General features: G+C 32.5%; 4 protein-coding genes across 4 annotated transcripts in view; 3 read left to right on the top strand and 1 right to left on the bottom strand.

The window, feature by feature from the left end:
* Positions 1-783: 783 nt before the first annotated feature.
* Positions 784-3,626, top strand: LOC105270345 (Juvenile hormone binding protein 1). The gene is made up of 5 exons (XM_011311205.1): positions 784-987; positions 1,055-1,188; positions 1,560-1,732; positions 2,139-2,347; positions 3,147-3,626. Exons 1-5 carry the CDS (start codon positions 924-926, stop codon positions 3,296-3,298), a joined length of 732 nt encoding a protein of 243 aa, XP_011309507.1. The 5' UTR covers positions 784-923; the 3' UTR covers positions 3,299-3,626.
* On the bottom strand, positions 3,486-7,972 carry LOC105270344 (uncharacterized). Its single transcript, XM_011311204.1, has 5 exons — positions 7,826-7,972; positions 7,451-7,543; positions 6,329-6,595; positions 4,905-5,063; positions 3,486-4,232 (listed from the first exon to the last, which is right to left on the bottom strand). Exons 1-5 carry the CDS (start codon positions 7,896-7,898, stop codon positions 4,084-4,086), a joined length of 741 nt encoding a protein of 246 aa, XP_011309506.1. The 5' UTR covers positions 7,899-7,972; the 3' UTR covers positions 3,486-4,083.
* A 3,092-nt stretch (positions 7,973-11,064) lies between these two features.
* Positions 11,065-13,858, top strand: Archease (protein archease). The gene is made up of 4 exons (XM_011311207.1): positions 11,065-11,175; positions 11,376-11,400; positions 12,007-12,211; positions 12,612-13,858. Exons 1-4 carry the CDS (start codon positions 11,124-11,126, stop codon positions 12,795-12,797), a joined length of 468 nt encoding a protein of 155 aa, XP_011309509.1. The 5' UTR covers positions 11,065-11,123; the 3' UTR covers positions 12,798-13,858.
* A 181-nt stretch (positions 13,859-14,039) lies between these two features.
* The window catches only part of E2f1 (E2F transcription factor 1), an 11,931-nt gene continuing 11,078 nt past the window's right edge, over positions 14,040-14,892 (top strand). The window contains exon 1 of the mRNA XM_011311209.1: positions 14,040-14,599. The gene's annotated coding sequence lies outside the window, so the exon portion shown is untranslated. The remainder of the gene's footprint in view (positions 14,600-14,892) is intronic.

Here is a 14,892-nt window from a genome sequence, read left to right on the forward strand (position 1 = left end):
AAATTATGTTGCGGACACAACGCCAATAGAGATAAGAAAATGATTATAAAAAAGAAGAAAATTTGTTGAAAAGTGGAACAAGTAGATATCGACTCTAAAAAATCCGCCAAATTTATAGAAAAATTTAATTAATTAAAAATACTTAGTTTACTGTCGGCAACATTGATAGTCCGCTTTGATGCTATATTGTTAATGATTGTGAAATGTATATTTTCCCCTATCATTGTGGCTGAGAAGCGTACTTTTAATGATTTTTCTATACATTCGCAGATTCCGCTTTTCTTCCATTTCGTCATTATTTTTTAAAAAATATGTGAAATATGTGAACCATTCTACACTAACAAAATAAAATTCAAGTCAATGACAACATTCGATAGATAGTACATGTGGGTCTTAAAATTAATTTCTGCGTAAATTATCGATTAATTCAATATAAAATTCACTGATTCCTGAAGGTCTGAAACTGTCACTAACTTCATCCATTTTCTCATTTTTTAAAACGAAAAAACCGAGTTATTGTAGCAAGCATTTTCTACTTTATGCTGAAATGGTCATGAATACTTGAACAAAATCTCACATTGTCTGACACATTATCCGAATTATTCTTCACAGATATTTATTCTCAAGAAATAAACATTATTTGGCGGTGGAAACGATTTCTGGGATGTTGATTTGTAGATGACAAAATGAAGATTCTTTGGTAATCAGCTGGTCAATAACCTGAAGAGACAATAATTACCCTGAAAGCCAGGTAAGACAAAAGTGAGTGCAATGTTGATTGGCGCACCAGTGAAAGTATTCTCCACTGACTGCAACTAGCATCTGCATTTCTTCGTACGACTTGAGTTACAACGCACTGAGCTTTCCCACTCACAATATCGAGTAAATTTTCATTGAAAAAATACTCAATCGAGGGCACAAAAATGTTTCTCTTCCTTGGATTAATTATTACTTATTTGGTGGCACTCAGTGTTTCCCAGACACCTCGTAAATACCTTTCACTCTTAACATAGAATAAACGATTTTTGTATCATAAATATTTTTTATTCTTCAGCTGAATATGTTAAACAGTGCTCCAGAAGTGATCCACAGTTGCAATCATGTCTGATTGGTGCTCTCCATCATTTGAGACCTTATCTCAAGGATGGAATACCTGAAATTGAATTGCCATCGGTGGAACCATTCAAAGTGAGTTTCAATATCTATTTTAGATTTTTTTCACCAACAAAAATTCCATTTCACCATTTTTCTGAAAAGCCATCCGCATAACCTTTGCAAATTCGCGGACTTTCACTTTTCCTCATTTAGAAGAGATTTTAAAGAGTTTGAAAAGAAAATATCGAAAAACTTTCTCCGTTAAAACAATCATCAGCCTCAAGAACAGTCTTCACAAATTATCATCTATGATGGATGTACATCGATGGGAATGTTTTTCTTTTTACATTTCTTTTCCCTTTGTGGTGATTTAATGATCATTTATTATTTTTAGCACTTGAATACTTCTATTTCTCCCTGAATAATTCCATCTTCACATCCTGTTTCTTTGATTGTTTAAATAGATGGATGAACTGACATTATCCCTGACAGGTGGCACAAATGGATATCGAGTACAATTGCGAGAGCTTTTTGTTAAAGGCGCCAGTAATTTCACAGTCAAGGATATAAAGCTTGGATCTCCATTTGAGGCAACTGTTACAATGCCAGTGCTGGCATTGAATGCTAATTACCAAAGGTGAGTCACTTCATAGACTCACTGGATTATTAAACTACAAATTAATCAGAAAATCAGAAAATCATTCGTTAAGCAGTTCACGGATAATATTATCCTTTAAGTACCCTCTAACGATATTCAGTTATTTTCAACAAATCTGATTTGAAGAATTTGGTCCGAAGAATTTTATAATTCTTTAAAACTAATAAAATAGTACATGCAATACATGGAATATTTCTCAGAAGAAAAATGAGTGTACCAAGTGAATTTAATTACCACAAAAAAATACATGTATATTTCAAATGGAAATATTTACGTACATTAACTTGGCAGAAATAAATTCACTTCACGTTCACCATATTCCAATGTTTGCACGCGTTTTCAATTGAATTCTAATGGATTACGTGGATAATTTCTATTGCTGCAGCTCCGGGGTGTTAATTATCCTTCCTGCAAGTAGCAATGGCACATTTCATGCAAGGTTTGATCATGTTGAAGCTCTTGTAAGAGGCACATTATCAACTTCCATCAAGGACGAGAAAACTTATCTTCATGTTGAAGAACTCGATGTGCAGTTACGTGTTAAGGATGTATTCATGCGCGTCAGAAAAGATTCCACTCGCAATCGCATAATTAGTAAGTAATCAATTTACATTTCTCTATTATTCCGCGGAATATCTCATTATCTCAGAAACTGTTGAAAGCGAGAAAAGAAAGGGAAAAAATCAACAATTGCTGTTTTGAAAATATCTGTGAATCCATTAAATCTTTCGAGGTGTCAGCAAATATTCTTCATCAGCTATCAAATTTCCTTTGAACATTGCTTTCTACTTTTCATTTTATTTCCTAAATAAATCAAGCAGAAGCCACGAAAATGAAGGAAAGTGTCATATTTTTATTCAATAGAAGTTTGTGACAAACCCACATTTATCTATTATTACTTTTATATGTGAATAAATAAAAATTACACTTTGATTCAGAAAAAAGAGAACTAAATTTTCCGAATAATCTATCAGAATACCATTTTTGAAATTTCCGCTAAAGACTGAGAAAAAATATTTTCATAAAATTTCAAGCTTTCATGGGAAAATCGATAGAAAATTGTGTGAACGTATTCAATTGAGGGTGAATTTGAACTGATGTAATTAAAAATTTTTCTGACACTGTGGTTGAAATTTCAAGAGATACCTAAGGATATCCTCCGTAAAAACAGTGAGGGAGTTTTTCTACTGAATTTTCACTATTTTCAAAGAAGTTAGTTCCCTAAAAATTTTTTCTGTATGTTTCGAAAATAAGAGAATTTCGGACTGAATTCCGTCGACTTTTCACGATAAGCTCCTTTGTTGTTCAATTCTTCTGAACATGGAATATAACCTATCAAATTTTCAATTCACGTCTTTACCCATTAATCACATGAAAGTCTTAACTCTTCAAGGTGAAGCAACGAATTTGTTCCTCCGCGAAAACGGTCAGGAGGTGCTGAAAATCATGGAACCACAATTGAAGAAGAAGCTCTCAGTCTTATTTTCAGCTATTGTTAATCAATTATTGCGCAACGTTCCAGTGGAGACATTCCTATTACCGTGACAATACGATAATGAAGCCATGGAACATAGAATTCCTCTCAACTAGTTTCTATTTTCACATATTTTTTTTATCGGCTGGTGCATGTTTCAAGACAAACGGATACTTCATTGTTGATAGTATCAATTTCCTATAAAATACATACTGTAGGAACATTAAATGTAAAATGATTGTTGAATTAATTTACTCCTTCTGACACACTTGGAATTTATTTTTCATTTAGTTTTCATTAGTTGGTCATGAGCAAAAATTGAGTTGTAAATTGAAATGTTGGAAAACATTTCGCAGTGAATGGAACTTTCCACTCGAGACTTTCTAAATGATGGCAGAGTTGACGCCTTAACCCGTCATTTTTTGTCTTTATTCATATATTTTTCTTCTTGAATAGTTTCTTCGGTCTTCACTTGCTAAATTACTGAGATTAATAGGTATAAACTGAATGTTACAAGAGGTTTCATTGTAAGAATTTCCACGCATGGTGAACATTCAATTTGTAATCAAAGGCAGGAACTTTTGAGCAAATCTAAATCATCGGTGATGTGGGGTATTAAAATATTGACTAATCAATAATTGTTTGTTGAGTTATGGTGATAAGGAGTAAATGTAGAGGAAAATATCAGAAATTTACTCAGTTACAAAAAAAAATCCGACTTTTTCTCTAAAACCACTCCTTATGTACATCATTACGCATAAAAAAAAACTATATGTGAGTTCCATTTCTCTACTAAGTTGTTGAAATCATTCAAGGGAAAATGGAATAAATTGTTGAAATAATGGCCTTTTTTGGATCAAGGGAAGGTCTTCGAGAATGAAAGATTGGCGAAGATTCCGTTGACGAGATCTTTAAGACTAGCATTCCAGGTTTTTGCTGCGAATGGCAGCATTCCACGGTAGAGGATCTCCCAGTATTCGTTTGCGAAATTAAGAGCTGCTCGGGCTGTAAAAATACAAATAGGGTAAATAATAGAAATCAATTTACACCAATTATAACTACTCTTTATAAATAAGTAAGTTATATTCTCAAATCACAAATTCTCAAATCTCGGATTTTAATTGGATAGAAATTATGTACGATGATTATAGGATTTCTGTTTTTTTGTTTGCATTGAGTGTCTGGAGGTTCATTAAAAAAAAAAAATAAATTATGAATTTCTATCTACAGATTATTTTAGTGACAAATGTTCGGGCATTCATTTTGAAAAAAATCAGAGGAATATTTAATGGGAAAAGGAACGCCTTAGAATCAAAACAAATGATAAATTTGAAGCAAAGAAAGTGTATAGAAAATGTTTGAAGAGTAGATTTCGATCGAAAACTAAAAAATCCGATTTCATTAACTTTTTGAATTGAGCATTTGTCCTCGATCGTTTCAATAAAATTGACCGAAAACTAATAGAATGTTTAATGGACATCCGTTACAAATCCAATAAATAAATGTGTAAATAATGTCATTATCTGTCATCTTTTAAAATAATTGACTATCGATATAAATGGATAGTAAATAAATGATCAATGAAGATGGATTTTCTACGTAAAGGAATGAGTTCCCTCGTGGTTTTTTTCTATTTGTTCCTCATGAGGTTCTTGCTAACTAAATTATATAACTTACTCAATTGTTCATTTCCATTGAACAAGTCAGAGGCCCAAATTTTCATATCACCGACCTCTGGTGTGAGGCTAAGTCTCTCCACAACCCATCTGTCACTAATTACTGGCCCCTCCAGCACCAGCATGCACCTGACGTCAGTCATGCTTATGTTGAATTGTCCTTAATAGAAAAAAAATTTTTAACAATATTTAACAACGTTGAGAAAATCTGACTTTTCCGTATTCAAGAATAAGTCTACAGTAAGGTAATGCCTGTCTTTTTATCTCAGAAAATAATCGCGATAGTCGAAACAGAAATAACCAAATGAACTTTCCCTCATATACGGGTTCTTACAGAAGTTATGTTTATGTTTATTCATCGGTAGTTACTCTACTAAGAAACTTTCCAAGTAGAAATAAATAAGTATAAATAAATTATAATTTAGAAATGAGAAATTACAAGTTTGGAAGGTTGGCATTTTCTCATCAAACATTTCAATCATTTCTAATTTCAACTTTCCGACTTATTAATTTTTAATTGAATCACCATCCCAAATGTTTTTTCCTCTTATAAACCTCAAAGACGCTCAAGTTGATTTTGCTCGGAATGTATACTACTCTCAGGTATATACAGAGCAAAAAAAAAGGTAATGCTTAAAAATCTTCTTCTATATTCATTATATTTATTTCGATATTTCGTTGTTATTCTTAATTGTGAAGGAATTAAAAAAACTAACGAAGTCTCAATTGAAATTTCATCAAAGTTTAACTCAAATCGTAATTTGAATTAAATCAGGGTCATTGTGAGATTGAATATAGAAATTTAAACAATAGTATATTTCGTAACAAGTGCGGAAAAGTGGTTTTTGACGTATGGAAGGATTATAGCAGGAGCCGAAGGCGAAGGTATAATCCCACATGCCAAAAAACACTTTCTGCACGAATTGTGAACAATTTTTTGCCTCTCTTTATGTGCGGGAAAGTCACTTTTTAGGCATGTGAAGTGCAGCGTGCCCGAAAACTTACATTTCGACATATCGTGATGAAAATATATAAGAGTAGTGATAGCAACCATAATACCTCATAATGAAAGTAAGTTGTTTTTATTAAAAACAATCGATTTTAATAGCAAATTTTGAGAAATCATTGAAAAATGAATTTTTGAAAAAATATGCCTATCCAAAATTCAGGATACATTTGATTTTAATTACTATTAATGGATAGAATTTAATTAAAGTGAAGCTTATATGAATATAATTACAAAAAAAGTTATACAAATGCAAATTTGACCTCATTAGACTGCATTTATTCACCTTGAGACAAAAACCTAGAAACTTAGAAACCAATAAAAAACTGCCATCCTACCATCCGGATGAAAAAATTAATCAATCTGTAAATATTCGGGGGTTTAGAAATGCTCATGAAAAATTGAAAATTTTTCCATACCTTTGCCACCAATTTTGAAGGCTCCAACGGTACCTTCAGCTTTATAATCACCCTCGATGAATACTTTGGGCAATTCATAATCGATGTCCAGACGGAAGTGGTCGCCCTCGTGATAAGGTCTGACTGATAAGAAACGTGCTTTGGCAAGTCCATAGGATTTAGCGTCCCTCACTGCCATTCTCCCCGTCACTTCACCAACTGCATAGTTGTTATTGGATACCTCCACTACGAAGGGATCCAACTGGGGCACATTCAGCTCAGGAATGCCTTCATTACATTTATTAATTAATAATCAATTCTACATAGTCGCAGTAAATGAACAGCAAAGTTGCATATGTCCCATATAATTATTTAATTTTCATATTTTTGGGAAGCTCTATAGAATTTTTATTAAAAAAAAATCGTGATGTGAAATGTAGCCCCACATTTACTGTAGTTTTATTAATTTTATTGATGAATTTATTCTTTGATAACCAAAACACATATGCCTCTTCCTCAAAGTACAGAAATAGAAAAATAAAAAGAGTCTGCAGAGGCATAACTATTCCAAAGGTAAAAAATACATAGGTCACTTTATTGCCAAGGCAAAGATATGATTATTATGCCATTGTAATTAATTCATTTTTAACTTAATTTTCATGAACGTATTTCCTAAAGTGCTCTAATGAAAAACTCATAGTCAATTAAATTCCGTGTTTCTTTATAATTCCTAGTTTTTTTGTTGTTCATTTCAATAAAACAAAAAAACTTCTTCAGCAAAAAAAATTTCTATGAAAATTATACATGCATTGTTCTTTTCAATAGATAATTATATAATAATAATAATAATAAATAATCATTGATAATTATTCGAGCAATTCGGTGAATGACAAGCATTTTATTTTGACTCATTAACTTGTCACGGACGAATCTATTTTGTTATTCAGCAAAATTTTTTCTATCTGCAAGATTATGGAATTAAATATCAATATCATTCAATTTTACTTATAATTGAGTCACTCGAAACAAACACTGATTGTTCTCCCAGGATGATTCATTATTGGTTCATTGGCGATTTCATTTGTTTAAAAAATTTGAAAAACGGCATAATTAAATTTTTTTGTATTATAACACAAAACTCACCATTAACAAAAATTGGCCAAGATTCTTGAATGGCAAGCCTCAAACACGATGCGTAATCATCAGAATCTTTCTTGCATGTCTTGACGGCCTCAGCTGGAAAAACAACGAAAACTAATTTAAAAACATTCCGAGAAACCTAGTTCAACGCTCAGTTGCCCACTATTTTCATTCTTTAACATCTATTAAAAACTCATAAGAAAATTACACAGACGAATGAGTTTAATTGTTAAAAAGTGTTGGGATATTTCTAAAGGTTTCCAGAGTGATTGTTCGATAGTTGAGTCTGACTGAGGAATTGAAAGAGAAATGTCAAGAATGAGGTGACCAAACTGGGGTTAAATAATAGATGGAAAAATAAAAATATTAAAAACTTACGTAGATCAACTTCACGTGAGTGAGCGAGAGTCGATACACAAAGCACGAGAACAATTACTTTCCCAAGTGTCATATTTACACGGATTGAATGAAAACAATATGAGAAAATGACAGGTCTCGTACTAACTTGGGATGCGAGAGGCCCACTGTTTCACTTTATATAGTTTTTCGAGCCCAAGGACTTACAGCCGTGTGTCGAGTAGTTGCGTTGCAAAATTGCATGTCATTAAAGCGCAGAAGAAAAAATTATCCGAGGGTAGGGGAGAGATAGATGCAGGTGCAACTGAGAAATACTATTGACAAATGTTGCTGGTGGATAGGGACAAATGCTATTGATTTTTTAGCTTTTCCGTAATTTCATTACTATTCTATTAACAAGTTGAGAGAATGAAAATTGAGACATAGTTGTTAAATCTGGGGTTTCAGCCATTTAATCACGTCCTAAGTTCAATTGATAGATCAATAGTAAATCATCAGTGCCAAATGGCCATGAATTATTCATTCATTCCATTAAATTTTATCCTCCAATGATTCACTATTATTCTTGACACTTTTTTGCTAGTCATTTTTCAGTTTCAATGCCACATTAAATTTCTAATTCTTTTTCTTTACAATCCAGTTTCTAAATCGTATTTTCCATTGAGGCCAGAAAATGCAATGCATTTGCATAAAATAATGCGTAGTAAATTGAACTTATTAAAATTGTTTTCAACAAATCATTTACAATAACCATTTCAATGCCACCAAATAATTCCATTTTTCAGGATTCCACGTATTATTACGTGTATTTCAATTTCACCCCTTCCAACTTGTGGTTTAATGTCGTCAGATAGGAATTATAATTCTTGCGAGGTTTTTCAGAATTATATGTTATAATTCACTTCTTTATTCTCAATTTTTATTCCTGAGGATAAAATCTGAAAAACAATATGAAAAAATGGTTTCTCTGTTTCTTTGTTTGTGTTCGTGTTGGTGACTTTCATAAGATGAGGGATGTTGTGAAAAATGTGGAAACTGCACCTATTTTTCTCAGATGAATTGTCAGCAATGGTATGCAATGATGTGTCTAATTGATAATCTTTTTATTGCCATATTTTTTTCATTGTTTACCACTGGAATGGAGTTGGGAGGTTGAGCTCCATGCATGGAGACAGTATTTATATAATCAGTGTACATCAGAGAGGGAGATGTGATGTATAGAAAACGAGTGGATGCCCTTGGACATCCTGGGATGTTGAAACCAGTTTCTTTTGTGGTGTTACACATCTATTGGAGATCAAAGTCACTTGTTCTCGCGATTTTTTTTTTTTTATCACGTCAATCGCAATTTTTTTTTTCCTGCATTTCCTTCTGTATTTTTATAGCCAATCCTTCATCTACCGATTGGAGAATCAATGATATTTATTTTGGTTTTGGAATAAGGACAATCACGTGTAATTATTATATGGTATTACGTTCACCTAGCATCACATTCATACCCCACGCACTATGAATGCCATCGACCTATTGGTCAATGATACAGATTTGTTTAATTTATTCGGAATTGGTTATTGAGAGGCAAATGTGAGTCATTTTAGTGTCGCGTATGTTGCTCTCATTGCCGTCAAATTAAAAAGTGAGTTTTCGTTATTTTTCCATGAATGTCTTTTGGGCTTTCAATAAACAATATAGAAATTTCTCTCAATTGTTGAATTTTATTTGCGGTTCAGTACCTCGAAAATATGAGAATTATCTTTTTTTTTCAAATACGAAAATAAAAAATATATTCTAAATATTAATGTGAGATCTTACAAGCTAAAACAATCTCGTCACACATTCAAATTTATTATGATTAACGGATAAAGAGTATAAATATTTTCACTAGTAGCATGATAATTTTTCTATATTTGAAAGAAGGATTTGCACGGAAAGCATTTCGAAAAAACAATTTCTGCAAAGATGTCCTGTCAATATGTAGTACTTAATATTTTTTAGATTTTCGATATAGTAATCACAATCATAAGAACAACCATTTACTTCAACATTGATCGATATTCGAAACAGTGATCAGTTGTTTATACTTTAAACGATTATAAATTGCCTGTTTTAATTTATAATAATATTTCTTGCAAAATTATTATTATATTTATGTAAATTTTAAACCCATCAAAAGTCCGCGACTTTTTGACAGGGTATATAATTATCCAGCAAATACTAAATTATTTCAACTAAGATAAAATTATTTGCATATATCTCTCTTGCAATGAAAGTCACTCCGAGTTATATTTTTTAAATATTTAAAATGCTGTTACGCGCGCATGAACTTGACGCATTTGGAGTTTTGCATGGTTGAAATCGATAGCTCACGGGTCCAGAAAATCGTCTGACAAGACATTTCAGAATTCATACTATCCCATTTTCCGTAGATTTCTTTTCGCTGAATGTAGCAAAAATTACACCGGGAATTTTAATTAATGAAAAATTGAGTAGCATCGATGCATCAATGTCTACTTAATACGATTTTTTTTAACGTTGTAAGATGAGAAAGAAATTTTGAGTTTCCATCCAAAGAATTTTGATGAATCAGAGTCACAATTAAAGAAAAATGTGATGCAAATGCCAGTGAATTACAATGAGTGAATAACAAAAAAGTTTTCAAACAAAAATTGTTTAAATCGAAGAAATCATTTTTTATATTCCTTATTTCCTCATTCAATGTGTAAAATGTAAAATAAAAATTTCCATTTCCATGAATTCGATTTAATTCTACATCCTTATGTTTATTTTACATGGTCCGACAATGGTGTGTAAGATACTAAGTATTTTTGCATCTGTGGACCTGTAGAAAAATTTGGCAAAGTTTATCATTCTCAAATCAAATTAATCAAAGATTCTGCTGAATATTTGCAAATTCCTTTATTTCATAAAATACACAAACAAAAAATGTTGGTTTTCAAATCTTTTTTTTTAGACACTATTCTTTGTTTTCGCGGTGTAACTGGATATATACAGAATGACGACTTTTATGTAAAAAATCAGTTGCAATTAAAGACGACTAAAAATTCGTTATCCTCCTATTTATCCATCCCCATTTGTGAAAAATGTAATTATTATTATTTTTGAAGTACGTGCAAAAAGACAATCGACTTTTAATATTCAGAATAGATCGCAAACTTATCGGCTGAATTCTCTTGAGATCGACTAGTGGTGACATCTGAATCAATGACCACAGCCTGTCTTAACCTCTATTCATGTGCTCCTGTCAGTGACTTAAATCAGCTGATGCCGCCTCGTGCTTACGATCAGCTGATTGGTCATCATGGACGGATTGACGGATGAGGATTATGTTCCGGCGCCAATTAAATACGAGTGTAAGTAAAATAAAGACACTTAGAATTCCCATTGACTTATTTAATCTGCATAGAAAAAAAAATTAATAATTCATGGATTTTCAATATAGCCAAATTAATAACTAAGATTGTATTATTTAAAGGCGGGAAATGTAAGACATGAAACCGTCGAAACGTTTTTGTTATTAAGGGATTGCATTGCATTTCTTACTTTGTTTTAGATTTGGATCACACAGCAGATGTTCAGTAAGGAAATTTCATTTGTAACGTAAAGTATGATAATGTTTAAGATGGAAATATCGTATTTCTAGATTATCTTAACGTTTAACCTAAATTTACGATTCTACTCCATGTGGTGATATAAAAAAATGGACATTTTTCCCTTTTTTATTTTATTTATTTATTTTATAAATTGTTAAATTTGTTATATCAAGAATTTCAGAGATGAGCTTTAGCCATCATTATATGACAGGAAGATGTTCAGAGTTATTTTATATCGTACATTCTTGATTTATTCTAATGCCATAAGAAAGCAGTAATATTTTCGATTGTTGACATAGCAATGGAATCAGCTGTTTTGTCTTAACTTCTAAAATAATTATTAATCCCCTAATCTTCAATTGATTAATTTAAATGAACAAAAACTAAAAAGAGAGATGATCTTGATTAATTCTTGTGTAACTAACAATATTTCATGATTTCCTAAATGTAAAAGTTCTGGATTTTCTTTCATATTATCGATGTTTTTCCCTTTTTGAGGATAGAAAGGAAATCCTTTTTATTCTGTGCTGCTTTAATGTATCATAATCGCTGATATGCAGAGTTGACTCAATGATTGAATAATTAAAAAAGGATCCATGCTTGGGGAGAAACAATGCAAGAGGCCTTTGAGCAATCTGGAGTAGCAATGTTCGATTACATGACTGAACTGGACTCCGTCGAAATTCTTACAACCCATGACATCGAAGCAGAAGGTGACGACATCCAGGGACTGCTCTACCATTTCCTCGATGAATTACTCTTCATGTTCTGTGCAGAGCCCTTTCTAGTCGCTAAGGTACTATCTCTAGCCACCATTCATGTCAAGTTGAAAAATCACATCACAGCGAAACATGATAGAAATTAGAAACAGCGATCTTTCGTACCTTGCTTAAACCACTTTACTGATCGTTTTGTCTATAAAAACTTAATTAATTATCCCAATAAATTATACATTAAAAAATAGATTCGCTCTTCAGAAACGATGAAAATTTCACAAGACATCACTTTTTTTCTTCCAATTCCAAAATTATTTTCATGTCTAATTTCCGAAGTTGTAACAAAGAAAGTGAAAATGTGAAATTAAAAATGTTCTCCACGTGTAGAAATCTTATGGTTTTTTCTGAATACTGAGATAAATGATTATCAGTACAATGATGGATGAGAATACGTAATAGCTTGCATTTTCTCTATTGCAGAAAATAAAAATAATCGAATTCGACCTAGAAAATTTCAAACTGAAAGCAACAGCATATGGAGAAGAATTCATGCTTGGTAAACATCCTCAAGGGGCGGAAATAAAGGCCATAACGTATTCAGCAATGCAAGTTCTAGATCGTCCAGAAGTCCCTCGACCTGAAATATTTGTCATCGTCGATATTTGATGAATAATTCCCACGACTAGATTAATGTTTTCACCCCTTATGACAGCATCTGCACCTTCGACTGCTCCACGGAATTTCTCTGCGAACACATTTTTCCTCTCTCCTGGTTTCCCAAGATTTTTGGGAGAATAAAAGCGGTTTAAAAATTAGAAAGGTGGGGAAGAGTCTCGGAATTCAGCGTTTAGCCGCTTGAAGTTACTTTTCAAATAAATACGTTACGACTTTACCTAAACACCGGGCCCAAACTCTCCCCCTCTGTCCCATTATACATTTATCCCCTCTGCAATTTCTCGATAATCCGGCCCACTAACTCCTCAGGGATGTGCCGAGTTATGACCTCACCTAAAATAAAAATAATTTTTTATCATTCGAGCGCTACTCTGTACATTGATATTTGGAATTAAAAAAGACGCATCTTGTTTCTTTCTCATGTAAACATTTGTCGTTTTTTTTCTTTTATTTGAATTATTTGATTTAAATGAGAAAATCTTTTGTATTAATTATCCGATTCGTGGTCAACAATAATTTTTTATGATTAAACCTCAAGTTGCATGAATAATAATAATGCATCTATTGGTAGATCGATAGAAAATAATCGACAATACTACTGAATTTGCGATCTACTCTTTGATTGTTGGAGCGAGGGTGATGTTATTAATTCGGTTCTTTTATTATTGTAATAACTTATTCAATTGTTGCACTAAGAGGGTCACTCTTGATCATGATCAATTTTGCTGCTGCACGAATTACAGTAAAAAAATTATGATAGAGATAGTTTAATGGATTCATTTCGATTTATGCCTCATTAAAAATATATTAGAAATATATATAATATCCACCAATTGAAGATATTTTAAAAATGCATTCTTAAAAACATAAATACATTCGTGGGAGGCTGAATGGGAATAGTTTTCTTCTCATATTGAAACGCTAAAATATTTTCGAGTCAACGAACCATTGGATTTTTCAGTTTTTTAATAAATCCATTCAAAAAATATATTATATGTTTAATATAAATTGTTAACAACTATTTTCTTGTGCTGTATGTAATTATTATTTTAATAAAATATAACATCGATGTTACATCTAAATATTCAGAAAAATTTGAAGTTTCTTGTGTGGAATGGAATGGTAACAGTTCGATTGTTGTTGTTCTCGAAATATTTTGGTCTGGGCTAAAACGACTAAAACGAAAAAAGGAGAAACCCTTGGGGACTAATGATACGTCCCTGTCACCCAACTGTTCTTCCATTCCCTCTCTCCTGTGATCGTCATTCCACCGTTGTGATGCCATAGCCATGGCTTATGGTCTCATTGCAAGTGAGACCACTGGCGGAGGGGAAATTTTTAGTATTTCTGTTCTGTTGTAGTGTACACTGGTGTAGAATGGAGTGTGTGAACGAAGCAGGGGGCGAGTAAGAAAATTGAAGGAGCAAAAAAAGAGAGGAAGGGACGCTTGCGCACACACTCCCGACGTTTTCTCAACCGTTTCACGAGTTACATTTCGTCATCACGTATCAAGGCAACAATATTTTTTTTTAATCTCATTGTTCAAATACTTCTGGCCCCTTCAAACAGTGCATGCGTCAGTTTAACATAACAACAGTGTTGTTTAGTGCTCGTGTTGTTTTCATTAGTTTTGTTTTCAAATCCCCGACAAATCCCATTCCATTGATTTCGGCGAAAGTAAAATTCGAGGGACAAATGGAAAATAGCAGTTTCACGGATAGTAAACGAGGAAAAATGTGAGAAAATCATCGGGGGAAAACAAGGAATTACTGGTCAACATCGGGCCGAAGGGGGTGTGTATTATAATCTAGTTATTTTCTAGTGACTTTATTGATGCCTGTAGTGCCATGACCTAGTATTATTGCGGGAAAATGAGGATTTCAGCGTTTTGGCGCGCTTTTCGAGAGTTCAATGTGATGACCGTCAGATGGCCGACAAGATGCCGGGGTAAATCTCGTAAGACAACTGCAAATCAACCCCACAACCAATTGCCATCTAATGTGTTAAAGCCCCAATACATCAAAATTATTTAACATAAATATTCAACCTTTATTGTTAATTGTTGCGTCGAGATGAGTAGTGTTGG

This window comes from Fopius arisanus, unplaced genomic scaffold (assembly GCF_000806365.1).
Source record: "Fopius arisanus strain USDA-PBARC FA_bdor unplaced genomic scaffold, ASM80636v1 scaffold00085, whole genome shotgun sequence".
NCBI lineage: Eukaryota > Metazoa > Arthropoda > Insecta > Hymenoptera > Braconidae > Fopius > Fopius arisanus.

Coding starts and splice junctions, on each gene's coding strand:
- LOC105270345 (XM_011311205.1), top strand. CDS start 924: ATGTTTCTCTTCCTTGGATTAATTATTACTTATTTGGTGGCACTCAGT. Junction 1,733..2,138: donor TTGAATGCTAATTACCAAAG/GTGAGTCACTTC, acceptor CTATTGCTGCAG/CTCCGGGGTGTTAATTATCC. Junction 2,348..3,146: donor CACTCGCAATCGCATAATTA/GTAAGTAATCAA, acceptor TAACTCTTCAAG/GTGAAGCAACGAATTTGTTC.
- LOC105270344 (XM_011311204.1), bottom strand. CDS start 7,898: ATGACACTTGGGAAAGTAATTGTTCTCGTGCTTTGTGTATCGACTCTC. Junction 6,596..7,450: donor TTGGCCAATTTTTGTTAATG/GTGAGTTTTGTG, acceptor AATGTAATGAAG/GCATTCCTGAGCTGAATGTG. Junction 5,064..6,328: donor CTTCAAAATTGGTGGCAAAG/GTATGGAAAAAT, acceptor TTTTCTATTAAG/GACAATTCAACATAAGCATG.
- Archease (XM_011311207.1), top strand. CDS start 11,124: ATGGACGGATTGACGGATGAGGATTATGTTCCGGCGCCAATTAAATAC. Junction 11,176..11,375: donor GGCGCCAATTAAATACGAGT/GTAAGTAAAATA, acceptor ACTTTGTTTTAG/ATTTGGATCACACAGCAGAT. Junction 11,401..12,006: donor GATCACACAGCAGATGTTCA/GTAAGGAAATTT, acceptor TAATTAAAAAAG/GATCCATGCTTGGGGAGAAA.